The sequence below is a fragment of the Astyanax mexicanus genome, chromosome 10 (genome assembly GCF_023375975.1).
Source record: "Astyanax mexicanus isolate ESR-SI-001 chromosome 10, AstMex3_surface, whole genome shotgun sequence".
Classification (NCBI taxonomy): Eukaryota; Metazoa; Chordata; class Actinopteri; order Characiformes; family Acestrorhamphidae; genus Astyanax; species Astyanax mexicanus.
The window spans coordinates 10723644-10738370 of record NC_064417.1 but is presented as its reverse complement, the minus strand read 5'-3'; the positions used below and the strand labels follow the sequence as shown (position 1 = coordinate 10738370).

At 40.3% G+C, this 14727-nt stretch overlaps 1 protein-coding gene across 4 annotated transcripts in view; it reads left to right on the top strand.

Moving 5' to 3' along the window:
- Positions 1–14477, top strand: part of ccdc136b (coiled-coil domain containing 136b) — a 28604-nt gene extending 14127 nt beyond the window's left edge. For 3 of the 4 annotated variants that reach the window (XM_022683934.2, XM_022683932.2, XM_022683933.2), the window contains exons 3-9: positions 120–194; positions 7774–8076; positions 8954–9065; positions 9994–10228; positions 10310–10447; positions 11997–12102; positions 12669–14477. In XM_022683934.2, the coding sequence (XP_022539655.1) occupies positions 120–194; positions 7774–8076; positions 8954–9065; positions 9994–10228; positions 10310–10447; positions 11997–12092 (959 nt within the window). In that variant the 3' untranslated portion in view covers positions 12093–12102; positions 12669–14477. The remainder of the gene's footprint in view (positions 1–119; positions 195–7773; positions 8077–8953; positions 9066–9993; positions 10229–10309; positions 10448–11996; positions 12103–12668) is intronic. The other variant, XR_002651798.2, reaches the window with a different exon arrangement.
- The last annotated feature ends 250 nt before the right edge of the window (positions 14478–14727 follow it).

Sequence of the window (14727 nt, the reverse complement as noted above, 5' to 3'; positions counted from 1 at the left end):
AAAAACACAGATCAGTCCTTCAGAAAAAAAAAAGTGAACTCTTTTTAGTTCACTGGGTACAATTAGGGTAAAGGGGGGAGGTGAAGCAGGTTTCTGTTAAACGCCCTGCTGATTTTCAGGTCTTTTGGAGGACGAGCGTCTGGCCAGTGCCCACCAGGCTGAAGCGTTTACGCACCAAATTCAGCAACTGCAAGGTAAAACAGCTTAAAATGTATCTATTTTTCTATATTTTCTATAATAAAAAGGAAGAGAAAAATACTTTTAATAACCACAAATAATGTAATAATCAAGCCAGTGACAAGTGTTTTATACAAGTGTAGAGTAGCTGTATGGATCCGTGTAAAGTGTTTTACATGTTCGTTTTCTAACATTGTGAAGTTTTAACAGTGGTGTGTGTAACAGGTCAGTCCTGAAACCATCTGAATTATGTTACAGGTCAGTGATGTGTGTTACAGGTCACTGGTGTAACAGTGTGGAGTGTGTACAGTTTAGTGCTATAACAAACTGGATTATGTAAGAGAATAAAGTGTGTTACAGGTCAGTGTTGTAACAGTGTGGAGTGTGTTATGGGTCAGCAGTGTAACATTGCTGAGTATGATATGAGTTATTGTTGTAACAGTGTGGAGTGTGTTATGGGTCAGCAGTGTAACATTGCTGAGTATGAGATGAGTTAGTGTTGTAACAGTGTGGAGTGTGTTATGGGTCAGCAGTGTAACATTGCTGAGTATGAGATGAGTTAGTGTTGTAACAGTGTGGAGTGTGTTATGGGTCAGCAGTGTAACATTGCTGAGTATGATATGAGTTAGTGTTGTAACAGTGTGGAGTGTGACATGGGTCAGCAGTGTAACAGTGCTGAGTATGATATGAGCTAGTGCTGTAACAGTGTGGAGTGTGTTATGGGTCAGCAGTGTAACATTGCTGAGTATGATATGAGTTAGTGTTGTAACAGTGTGGAGTGTGTTATGGGTCAGCAGTGTAACATTGCTGAGTATGATATGAGTTAGTGTTGTAACAGTGTGGAGTGTGTTATGGGTCAGCAGTGTAACATTGCTGAGTATGATATGAGTTTGTGTTGTAACGGTGTGGAGTGTGTTATGGGTCAGCAGTGTAACAGTGCTGAGTATGATATGAGTTTGTGTTGTAACGGTGTGGAGTGTGTTATGGGTCAGCAGTGTAACAGTGCTGAGTATGATATGAGTTAGTGTTGTAGCAGTGTGGAGTGTGTTATGGGTCAGCAGTGTAACATTGCTGAGTATGATATGAGTTTGTGTTGTAACAGTGTGGAGTGTGTTATGGGTCAGCAGTGTAACATTGCAGAGTATGATATGAGTTAGTGTTGTAGCAGTGTGGAGTGTGTTATGGGTCAGCAGTGTAACATTGCTAAGTATGATATGAGTTTGTGTTGTAACAGTGTGGAGTGTGTTATGGGTCAGCAGTGTAACATTGCTGAGTATGATATGAGTTAGTATTGTAGCAGTGTGGAGTGTGTTATGGGTCAGCAGTGTAACATTGCTGAGTATGAGATGAGTTAGTGTTGTAACAGTGTGGAGTGTGTTATGGGTCAGCAGTGTAACATTGCAGAGTATGAGATGAGTTAGTGTTGTAACAGTGTGGCGTGTTATAGGTCAGCAGTGTAACATTGCAGAGTATGTGATGAGTTAGTGTTGTAACAGTGTGGCGTGTTATAGGTCAGCAGTGTAACATTGCAGAGTATGAGATGAGTTAGTGTTGTAACAGTGTGGCGTGTTATGGGTCAGCAGTGTAACATTGCAGAGTATGAGATGAGTTAGTGTTGTAACAGTGTGGCGTGTTATAGGTCAGCAGTGTAACATTGCAGAGTATGTGATGAGTTAGTGTTGTAGCAGTGTGGAGTGTGTTATGTGTCAGCAGTGTAACATTGCAAAGTATGATATGAGTTAGTGTTGTAATGGTGTGGAGTGTGTTATGGGTCAGCAGTGTAACATTGCTGAGTATGATATGGGTAAGTGTTGTAACAGTGTGGAGTGTGTTATGGGTCAGCAGTGTAACATTGCAGAGTATGAGATGAGTTAGTGTTGTAACAGTGTGGCGTGTTATAGGTCAGCAGTGTAACATTGCAGAGTATGTGATGAGTTAGTGTTGTAACAGTGTGGCGTGTAATAGGTCAGCAGTGTAACATTGCAGAGTATGAGATGAGTTAGTGTTGTAACAGTGTGGCGTGTTATGGGTCAGCAGTGTAACATTGCAGAGTATGAGATGAGTTAGTGTTGTAACAGTGTGGCGTGTGTCATGGGTCAGCAGTGTAACATTGCAGAGTATGTGATGAGTTAGTGTTGTAGCAGTGTGCAGTGTGTTATGTGTCAGCAGTGTAACATTGCAAAGTATGATATGAGTTAGTGTTGTAATGGTGTGGAGTGTGTTATGGGTCAGCAGTGTAACATTGCTGAGTATGTTACACTGCTGACCCATAACACACTCCACACTGCTACAACACTAACTCATATCATACTCAGCACTGTTACACTGCTGACCCATCAGCAGTGTAACAGTGCTGAGTATGATATGAGTTAGTGTTGTAGCAGTGTGGACTGTGTTATGGGTCAGCAGTGTAAAAGTGCTGAGTATGATATAAGTTAGTGTTGAAGCAGTGTGGAGTTTGTTATGGGTCAGAAGCGTAACATTGCTGAGTATGATATGAGTTAGTGTTGTAGCAGTGTGGAGTGTGTTATGGGTCAGCAGTGTAACATTGCTGAGTATGATATGAGTTAGTGTTGTAGCAGTGTGGAGTGTGTTATGGGTCAGCAGTGTAACATTGCTGAGTATGATATGAGTTAGTGTTGTAGCAGTGTGGAGTTTGTTATAGGTCAGCAGTGTAACAGTGCTGAGTATGATATGAGTTAGTGTTGTAGCAGTGTGGAGTGTGTTATGGGTCAGCAGTGTAACATTGCTGAGTATGATATGAGTTAGTATTGTAACAGTGTGGAGTGTGTTATGGGTCAGCAGTGTAACATTGCTGAGTATGATATGAGTTAGTGTTGTAACAGTGTGGAGCGTGTTATGGGTCAGCAGTGTAGCATTGCTGAGTATGATATGAGTTAGTGTTGTAACAGTGTGGAGTGTGTTATGGGTCAGCAGTGTAACATTGCTGAGTATGATATGAGTTAGTTTTGTAACAGTGTGGAGTGTGTTATGGGTCAGCAGTGTAACATTGCTGAGTATGTGATGAGTTAGTGTTGTAACAGTGTGGAGTGTGTTATGGGTCAGCAGTGTAACATTGCAGAGTATGTGATGAGTTAGTGTTGTAACAGTGTGGAGTGTGTTATGGGTCAGCAGTGTAACATTGCTGAGTATGAGATGAGTTAGTGTTGTAGCAGTGTGGAGTGTGTTATGGGTCAGCAGTGTAACATTGCTGAGTATGAGATGAGTTAGTGTTGTAGCAGTGTGGAGTGTGTTATGGGTCAGCAGTGTAACATTGCTGAGTATGAGATGAGTTAGTGTTGTAGCAGTGTGGAGTGTGTTATGGGTCAGCAGTGTAACATTGCTGAGTATGAGATGAGTTATTGTTGTAGCAGTGTGGAGTGTGTTATGGGTCAGCAGTGTAACATTGCTGAGTATGATATGAGTTAGTTTTGTAACAGTGTGGAGTGTGTTATGGGTCAGCAGTGTAACAGTGCTGAGTATGATATGAGTTAGTGTTGTAGCAGTGTGCAGTTTGTTATGGGTCAGCAGTGTAACATTGCTGAGTATGTGATGAGTTAGTGTTGTAACAGTGTGGAGTGTGTTGCGGGTCAGCAGTGTAACATTGCTGAGTATGAGATGAGTTAGTGTTGTAACAGTGTGGAGTGTGTTATGGGTCAGCCTTGTAACATTGCTGAGTATGATATGAGTTAGTGTTGTAGCAGTGTGGAGTGTGTTATGGGTCAGCAGTGTAACATTGCTGAGTATGAGATGAGTTAGTGTTGTAACAGTGTGGAGTGTGTTATGGGTCAGCAGTGTAACATTGCTGAGTATGATATGAGTTAGTGTTGTAGCAGTGTGGAGTGTGTTATGGGTCAGCAGTGTAACATTGCTGAGTATGAGATGAGTTAGTGTTGTAACAGTGTGGAGTGTGTTATGGGTCAGCAGTGTAACATTGCTGAGTATGATATGAGTTAGTGTTGTAATAGTGTGGAGTGTATTATGGGTCAGCAGTGTAACATTGCAGAGTATGAGATGAGTTAGTGTTGTAGCAGTGTGGAGTGTGTTATGGGTCAGCAGTGTAACATTGCTGAGTATGATATGAGTTAGTGTTGTAACAGTGTGGAGTGTGTTATGGGTCAGCAGTGTAACATTGCTGAGTATGATATGAGTTTGTGTTGTAACGGTGTGGAGTGTGTTATGGGTCAGCAGTGTAACAGTGCTGAGTATGATATGAGTTTGTGTTGTAACGGTGTGGAGTGTGTTATGGGTCAGCAGTGTAACAGTGCTGAGTATGATATGAGTTAGTGTTGTAGCAGTGTGGAGTGTGTTATGGGTCAGCAGTGTAACATTGCTGAGTATGAGATGAGTTAGTGTTGTAACAGTGTGGAGTGTGTTATGGGTCAGCAGTGTAACATTGCAGAGTATGAGATGAGTTAGTGTTGTAACAGTGTGGCGTGTTATAGGTCAGCAGTGTAACATTGCAGAGTATGTGATGAGTTAGTGTTGTAACAGTGTGGCGTGTAATAGGTCAGCAGTGTAACATTGCAGAGTATGAGATGAGTTAGTGTTGTAACAGTGTGGCGTGTTATGGGTCAGCAGTGTAACATTGCAGAGTATGAGATGAGTTAGTGTTGTAACAGTGTGGCGTGTGTCATGGGTCAGCAGTGTAACATTGCAGAGTATGTGATGAGTTAGTGTTGTAGCAGTGTGGAGTGTGTTATGTGTCAGCAGTGTAACATTGCAAAGTATGATATGAGTTAGTGTTGTAATGGTGTGGAGTGTGTTATGGGTCAGCAGTGTAACATTGCTGAGTATGTTACACTGCTGACCCATAACACACTCCACACTGCTACAACACTAACTCATATCATACTCAGCACTGTTACACTGCTGACCCATCAGCAGTGTAACAGTGCTGAGTATGATATGAGTTAGTGTTGTAGCAGTGTGGACTGTGTTATGGGTCAGCAGTGTAAAAGTGCTGAGTATGATATAAGTTAGTGTTGAAGCAGTGTGGAGTTTGTTATGGGTCAGAAGCGTAACATTGCTGAGTATGATATGAGTTAGTGTTGTAGCAGTGTGGAGTGTGTTATGGGTCAGCAGTGTAACATTGCTGAGTATGATATGAGTTAGTGTTGTAACAGTGTGGAGTGTGTTATGGGTCATCAGTGTAACAGTGCTGAGTATGATATGAGTTAGTGTTGTAACAGTGTGGAGTGTGTTATGGGTCATCAGTGTAACAGTGCTGAGTATGATATGAGTTAGTGTTGTAACAGTGTGGAGTGTGTTATGGGTCAGCAGTGTAACATTGCTGAGTATGATATGAGTTAGTGTTGTAGCAGTGTGGAGTGTGTTATGGGTCAGCAGTGTAACATTGCTGAGTATGATATGAGTTAGTTTTGTAACAGTGTGGAGTGTGTTATGGGTCAGCAGTGTAACATTGCTGAGTATGTGATGAGTTAGTGTTGTAGCAGTGTGGAGTGTGTTATGGGTCAGCAGTGTAACATTGCAGAGTATGTGATGAGTTAGTGTTGTAGCAGTGTGGAGTGTGTTATGGGTCAGCAGTGTAACATTGCTGAGTATGAGATGAGTTAGTGTTGTAGCAGTGTGGAGTGTGTTATGGGTCAGCAGTGTAACATTGCTGAGTATGAGATGAGTTAGTGTTGTAGCAGTGTGGAGTGTGTTATGGGTCAGCAGTGTAACATTGCTGAGTATGAGATGAGTTAGTGTTGTAGCAGTGTGGAGTGTGTTATGGGTCAGCAGTGTAACATTGCTGAGTATGAGATGAGTTATTGTTGTAGCAGTGTGGAGTGTGTTATGGGTCAGCAGTGTAACATTGCTGAGTATGATATGAGTTAGTTTTGTAACAGTGTGGAGTGTGTTATGGGTCAGCAGTGTAAAAGTGCTGAGTATGATATGAGTTAGTGTTGTAGCAGTGTGCAGTTTGTTATGGGTCAGCAGTGTAACATTGCTGAGTATGTGATGAGTTAGTGTTGTAACAGTGTGGAGTGTGTTGCGGGTCAGCAGTGTAACATTGCTGAGTATGAGATGAGTTAGTGTTGTAACAGTGTGGAGTGTGTTATGGGTCAGCCTTGTAACATTGCTGAGTATGATATGAGTTAGTGTTGTAGCAGTGTGGAGTGTGTTATGGGTCAGCAGTGTAACATTGCTGAGTATGAGATGAGTTAGTGTTGTAACAGTGTGGAGTGTGTTATGGGTCAGCAGTGTAACATTGCTGAGTATGATATGAGTTAGTGTTGTAGCAGTGTGGAGTGTGTTATGGGTCAGCAGTGTAACATTGCTGAGTATGAGATGAGTTAGTGTTGTAACAGTGTGGAGTGTGTTATGGGTCAGCAGTGTAACATTGCTGAGTATGATATGAGTTAGTGTTGTAATAGTGTGGAGTGTATTATGGGTCAGCAGTGTAACATTGCTGAGTATGAGATGAGTTAGTGTTGTAGCAGTGTGGAGTGTGTTATGGGTCAGCAGTGTAACAGTGCTGAGTATGATATGAGTTTGTGTTGTAACGGTGTGGAGTGTGTTATGGGTCAGCAGTGTAACATTGCTGAGTATGATATGAGTTAGTGTTGTAACAGTGTGGAGTGTGTTATGGGTCAGCAGTGTAACATTGCTGAGTATGATATGAGTTTGTGTTGTAACGGTGTGGAGTGTGTTATGGGTCAGCAGTGTAACATTGCTGAGTATGATATGAGTTAGTGTTGTAACAGTGTGGAGTGTGTTATGGGTCAGCAGTGTAACATTGCTGAGTATGATATGAGTTTGTGTTGTAACGGTGTGGAGTGTGTTATGGGTCAGCAGTGTAACAGTGCTGAGTATGATATGAGTTTGTGTTGTAACAGTGTGGAGTGTGTTATGGGTCAGCAGTGTAACATTGCTGAGTATGATATGAGTTAGTGTTGTAACAGTGTGGAGTGTGTTATGGGTCAGCAGTGTAACATTGCTGAGTATGAGATGAGTTATTGTTGTAGCAGTGTGGAGTGTGTTATGGGTCAGCAGTGTAACATTGCTGAGTATGATATGAGTTAGTTTTGTAACAGTGTGGAGTGTGTTATGGGTCAGCAGTGTAACATTGCTGAGTATGAGATGAGTTATTGTTGTAGCAGTGTGGAGTGTGTTATGGGTCAGCAGTGTAACATTGCTGAGTATGATATGAGTTAGTTTTGTAACAGTGTGGAGTGTGTTATGGGTCAGCAGTGTAACATTGCTGAGTATGATATGAGTTAGTGTTGTAACAGTGTGGAGTGTGTTATGGGTCAGCAGTGTAACATTGCTGAGTATGAGATGAGTTAGTGTTGTAACAGTGTGGAGTGTGTTGCGGGTCAGCAGTGTAACATTGCTGAGTATGATATGAGTTAGTGTTGTAACAGTGTGGAGTGTGTTATGGGTCAGCAGTGTAACATTGCTGAGTATGATATGAGTTAGTGTTGTAACAGTGTGGAGTGTGTTATGGGTCAGCAGTGTAACATTGCTGAGTATGAGATGAGTTAGTGTTGTAGCAGTGTGGAGTGTGTTATGGGTCAGCAGTGTAACATTGCTGAGTATGATATGAGTTATTAAAGTGTTGGAAGTTTCAATTTGATCTTTTTTCTCTAGCTCAGTTACGGAGTGTTCAGGATGAGCTGGATCAGATACAGGAGCTGAAGGACAGTGAACTGGCTGAGGCTCAGACGGAGCTGAGTTTGGTGAGGGAGGAGGTGCAGGCGCTAAGGGAGGCGGCTGAGGAGTGCGCGGCCGAGCGAGAGAACGACATCGCCAGCCTGCAGGAGGAGCTGTGCCGGGTCCGAGTGGAACTGGGCCGAGTGGAGGCCAATGCCCAAGACTACGAGCAGGAGGCGGTCACTCTAAGGGCCGAAATCGCCATGAAGAGCCAACGGAGGGAGAAAGAGAGAAAAGAAGGTGAGAGAGAATAAGAGAATCTTCATAGTAACACTTTCTGGCAGACTGGGCTTAGAAAGGCAGGAGCTGATCTGCTCTGATATCAGTGTGAAACCAGTGATGATCAATCAACCTCATCTCCAAGGCTGCACTTCTAACATCCTTCAGTCATCCTTTGCTACTGTGCACCACACCCATTAGAGCTGAAATGGGGAGACAAACTCTGAAGGCTTTTGGGCTGAAGTTCAGAATGGCTTTAAGGCCAAGCCCCCACTCGCAGCTGATAGAAGGAAGAAGACATAGAGGATTTATATGTACAGTACCAGTCAGACTTTTTACACACCTTGTCTTATTTTGTGTTTTTTTTCTTTTTATGATTTTTACATTGTACATTTAATATTGAAGACATCAAGACATAAAGATGTGAAGATTTTTTTTCTACACAAAAAGTGTCAAATAACCAGAATACATTTTACACTTTAGATTCTTCTAAATACCACATTTGAAGACAGATCTTCACGCTCTTGGTATTTTAATCTTAGTGTTCATGAGGAAGAGTCACCTGGAATAGCTTTCCCAGTGTCTTGAAGGAGTTCCTGGAGGTGCTGAACAAAAGTTGCTGCTTTTCCTTCACACTGTGAAGCTCCAGCTCATCCCAAATCACCCTCTCAGTTGATCAGGTTTAGGTCGGGGGATTGTGGAGGACAAACACTTTTTTACTGTTTACTACATAATTCTATATGTGTCCTTTAATTGTTTTAATGTCTTTGATATTAAGCTGCAATTAAAGAAATTAAATAAAATAAAGAAATAAAGTAAAACATTGAATGAGAAGGTGTGTCCAGGCTAAATGGTTGAGTGAATTAACAGCTGAATAACTGAGTACATGTTTGTTCAGGTGACGTTGTCTTGCTGAGGGAGGAATGTACTGGTTTGAAAGAGGAGTGCGAGACACTGAAGGAGGCCAACAGCCGACTAATGGAGAAGCTACAGCTGCTGCAGAGGACACGGTAGAATAACACACACACACACACACACACACACACAGTCCTCCCTTTTATCCACACCACGTCTACACCAGGACCCCGATGCTATTTTTATACAATATTAAAAAGGGGCAGCCCAAACAGATTCCATCTGTTTTAAACATGCCTGACAGTCCTCATACAGCAGTGTCGCACTGTTTCTCTCTGTCTCCCACTGTCTCAGTCTGTTATCTACTGTTTCTTACTATCCCCACTGTCTCAGTCTGTATTTAAATGTATCTATTGTCTGTAATTGTCTTCTACTGTTCCGACTGCCTCTCACTCTTACAGTCACAGTTTTTCTTCTCACAGTTTCAGCCTGACTCCTACGTAGGATGTCTTCTACTGTTTCCTACTGTTTCTCACTGTATTACAACCTCAGTATATCATATAGTGTATCCCATTCTGACCCGCTGTCTCCCACTCTTACTGTCCCAATGTTTCTTAATGCTCCCCACAGTCTCCTACTTTTTTCACAGTCTCAGCCTGTATCCTATTCTTTTCCACTGTCCCAGGCTGTCTCCTACTGTCCCCCATTGTCTTTCCCTGTCTCAGCCTATCCTGTTGCCATCGAATGTCTCCCACTGTATTTGCCTCTCTCCTACTGTTACTCATTGTTTCCTACTATAACAGGCTGTTTTCTACTGTTTTTTCACTGTCTCTCACTGTGCACTTTGGAAAACTCCTCACTGATCATAGAGTTTAGTGTGAGAAAATTGTTACTGCTGATAAAAAGTGCTGATTAGTTGCAAATTATTTTAAAAATGATATATCTTATATCAATGTAAAATATTACCACCATCTCTTAATGTTGCTCAAATTTAGATGTTTTTTTTGCAGTGTCCTAACTTTAAAGCTGTTAATGTAACTGTAAAAGTATAAGTGTGTTTGGTCTCTCTATAACTCTAAACAGAAATAGCTCGGGTAGTGCGTGTCCCTCACTGAAGGAGGAGCAGGAGGAAACTGAAGGGAGCAGCGTGATGCCGGACTCAAACTGCAGGCTGGTGGATGCTTGCATCCAGAAGAATATTTCCTTCGAGGGAAAGCCTCTCACTCCCACCAGCTGGAGTGCAGGGTTCTCTGAGATCCTCTCACTGAGGGAGCAGCTGAAGCAAGCAGAGGAGAGGGCGGAACAGGTACAGAGACAGGTAAGCTGGGACAGTTGCACAGGGAAAGAGACAGATGAGTTGTTTGTACCTTACTTAATACAATGGTGTTTGATGTTGCAGTGCGATGGGGTGCGGATTGAGCTAAGGGAGTTACAGGACCTGTTTGAAACTAGTCAGAAGGAGCGTGCAGAGCTGGAGCTTGAGTTACTTCGCTGCAGGGAGGAGCTGGACAAGCTCTCTGAGGAGAATGGGACACAGGTGAAACATCATCAAAGATCACACACTAAAACTAAATACCAGTGCAGACATGACCTTACCTTTCACATCAAAACACAAACTAACCCTAGCATTAAGCTAACTAACTAACCTAAACTAACTCTAGCATTAATCAACACTTAATCAACAACAACTAACCCAAATAACAATTAACCCAGACATCAGCTTACCTCAAATCTCCAAACACTGCCTAACCCAAACATTTTATACCCTGAGAAATACTTAGCTCACTAACCAAATACTAACTCCTAAATACTACCATTAACTAATATTACACAATCCCCAAATAACACACACATTTAACCCAGACATCAGCTTAAAAAAATCACTTAACCTAAACACAAACTAACTCAGAGACTTTGGGCCAATTTTCTATAGAGGGATTAAGCCTTGTCTTGGATTACACAGTGTTTTCCATTCCAGACTTCCATTAAAAGGAGAACATAGTCTATGACTAGACTTGATTCCTGTCTGGAAAATGGATCCTTATCACCAGCACAAAAAACTAACTCTACACTAACTCTAACTCTAAAAACTAACTCTACACTAACTCTAGCATTACACACCCCAACTAATACAATCATCAATTAACTCAATCTTTAAATACCAGATCATAAAACATCAACCAAAATTACTAACTTAACCCCACCTACACCTACATCTACATCAACCCCTAAACACAGGTCCTCCAATATTATATTTATTATTCTCCAACGGATCCTCTAATTCTGACTGACATACTGATAATGAGAGTATCACAAGAATAGGATGATTATGTTAGACTCGGGCTCAGTATTACAACTACTATTTTCTAGTTTCTCTGTTTATACTAGGTGTCTGAATGTGTGTGGACACCCCTGGTAATAAATAAATTCTGCTGCTTTATGTTGCACCCAGATATGCTAAAGCACACACACAGCTTGTCTAGTCTCCTGAGAGAAGTACTGCTAATATAATAGGACTTTCTGGAGCAAATACACATTAATTTATTGGCACCATGTCTAATACCATTTGTAATTTAGATTATATTGGGTATAAAGACCCCCAACATTCAGTTGTGCAGCAGTGGAACTGTTTTCACTGGAATGATGGAGCTTTTTTAATCCAGTACTTTTTAGGTACTGGGTATTTGGTACTTGAGGATGTGGTGAGGTGATCATCTAACACCCTGACCTCAGTAACACTTCTGTCACTAAATGCAATCAAATTCTCACAGTAATGCTGCAGAATCTGGTAGAAAGCCTTCTCTAAAGAGGAGAGACAATAACTCCTAGCAAAGCAGGATTTTAAAAATAAACATGACATTAGATGAAACAATAAATGCGCAGGTGTTCCAATACATTTGTCCATATAGTGAATTTCTGTGGCTCTCATTCCATCTGTATTCATTTTCCACACTCCCACTACACCTTCATAATCAGTCCATAAAATATGTTTTTTGTGTTTTTGTTGCTGCACCCTCCATTCATATCTTAATTTTTGCATCCTTTTTTCCATCCTCACTTCATCTGTTCATCCCTCCACCCCCCAGTTCTCCACTGAGCCCCCTGTTCTCTCGCTGCCTTTCATAGGACTGATAGTGATTGTGGCAGTGCTGTGGTGCTGCTGGTCTGAGCTGGCATCCTGAAGAACGAAAGGTACAGAAAATATTCATTTCTGTAGATCTGATTGATCTATACAGGCTCCGCCCAAACAGGTGCTCCTTCACAGCTACTGTGGTGATATAAACTGAGCTTTGAATGAGAAAAGTGTCTTTGATTAGGCTAATTAAAGCTTGTCCTGTTAAGTAGCTAAGGATTAGCTAAGATCTGCTGCCCTGTTTGTGGTGCAGAGACGTCTTGTTTTACATCAATCAACCATAACAACAAACCACCTGCCAACAAACATTTAGGTTGAAAGAGCTCTCTTCAAGGAGACATGGACTCCACAAGATGTCTGAAGATGTCTTGTAGTATCTGGCACCAAGACACAGATTCTTTTGTATAGGTAGGGAGGCGGACCCTCCATTAGCATCAGTGGGTGGGACCCTGTCACGGCTCACATATCACGGCTCTTCCTTTTGAGAAAAATCTGTTAATATTTTTTTTTTATTAATTTATAAATTTTAATTAATTTCATTTTTACATGAAAAAATATTTGTGGGGAGGACTCTACTTATAATAACAGTAAAAATAATAATAATCTGTTTTTCCTTGTGTTTCAGGTGTGATCACTATATGATTCTCTGGGTTTTATCAGAGAATCAGGCGGAAGAGGCAGAGTGGTCGGTTTCGTCATGTGTGTTTATTTTTTGGAGCGTAATCTGTTGATCAGTAGTCAGCCTAACGGTCAGCGAAGATCCATTTATCTACCTGGCTTCAGTCCTACCTAGGGTTTCTGTGTCTCTGGAAAGGACAGGATACCCTGACCGGCCAGCAGAGCAGGATATAGAGCGGCAGCTTTAGCAGAGAAGCTAACGGAGACACTGACCTGAACTCTTTGTGAGGGTTTTTACTCTTTTTGTAAATATGCTCTGATCTTGTTTTATCTTTGACTATTATTGCCTGTAACTCACTCCATTATTTGTAAAGATCTATTAATTTATTCAAATATTTAACATAAATATTGTTGTGTTGTATAATTTTTTTCTTTCTGTGCGGTTCTACCTTTTTATTATTTATTATAGAGAGAAAAATGGGTAAGGAAGGTATCGAATGCAATAACAATACAAATCAGCAGCTGAATTTTTCTTTCAATTTATTAGCGCATAGTGAAGTGAAAGACATGGATAAAGAGTGCACACACACATACACACACACACACACACATACACAATTATATACACACACACACACACACACATAATTTAGTTAATATATACAAATGCTTACATGCTTATATTCTCATCTATATTTTATTGCTCAGATAAAACTCTGTGATCTCATGAGATTTGTGATCTCACTTTTGTTTCATTTAGAGATCAGCTTGGTCACTGATGTTTCTCCTAAAATGACTCATCGCTTAAAGTCTCGTTGTCCTTTAGGAGAAACTTGATAATGAAGACATCTTTTTCTTTATGTTTCTTTCTTCTGGTACTGTGATGTTTCTTCTGATAAGCCGATATTGTCCAAGCCCAGTATATGCCCAAAAAAACCTCTGTCCTGTAGGGTTTAGGTAATTCGGAACTGGGTTTTATAGTGGAAACAGGTTAGATTAATAAAAGCACTTTACTGAAGTGAAAGACTGATGATTTTTTCTTAGAAACATTTTTGCTATAATCGGTTTTGTGTGTGAAATCTGCTGTAGTTAGATTTCAGTCTTCCTGTGGTTTTAATGTGTTTTCTGCGTTTACAGTTAGACTGTAGAGCAGCTCACTTTACTTATTTTATTGATGTTTTTGCATTTTATATATTAAAGTATTTTATATATTGAGAATATCTAGAATTTAAACATTATTGTTTGTAGTAATTTTAACTGATATCACATGACAGTAGGTTTATAGAAACTAATTAATATTTATATATTTTGATTTATAAGAATATATTTGCTAATAGAAAGAGCTGCATGAGTTGCTACGTGATGTTTTTGCAGATACAGTACAGTGAGTACACTGTAAATGATACACTGGAAATTTTTTACCACAGGGTTTCCAGCATGTTCACATGTTTAAAAATCTCACGATTTCTGAAAGTGGGATTCATTTACAGATATTCACGATGAGTTCATAATGAAGAGACTGATTTTTTGCAGATGTTTAGGGCTGTGATTCTGCATTGTGGTGATTTTAGAGAGAGGGATTTGTTCTGCATGCTGAAGGAAATTTTCACTAATTGCAAAAAAATAGCAATAAACCTTCCTGCATTTTTCCAATTTCATGTGAAAACACATCTATACCTGGACCTATGTATATTTCTGTAAATGAAAAGTTATTCTGTACTATTTACTTGTAATTTATTTATGATATTTCAGAATTTCACAGAGAATATTTACCACTGAATAAAGTACGACAAATAAAACAAACAATTCCATAAAATATGTTCATATATATTTATATATACTTATTTAAATGATTAAAGATGTTCTGAGTTTAAATATTTCAGGGAGAACATATACACTATACAAAATACAACCCCAAATCAAAAAACGTTCTTAAACATTTTGCAAAATGCAAATTCATTTCCTTTGGATTTTTTCATTGTACTGACAGTATGAACTCACAATATTTAAGTTTTCTTCGCTCAACTTTATTTAATTAATTAATTTATATGCACCCTTTTCTGCTT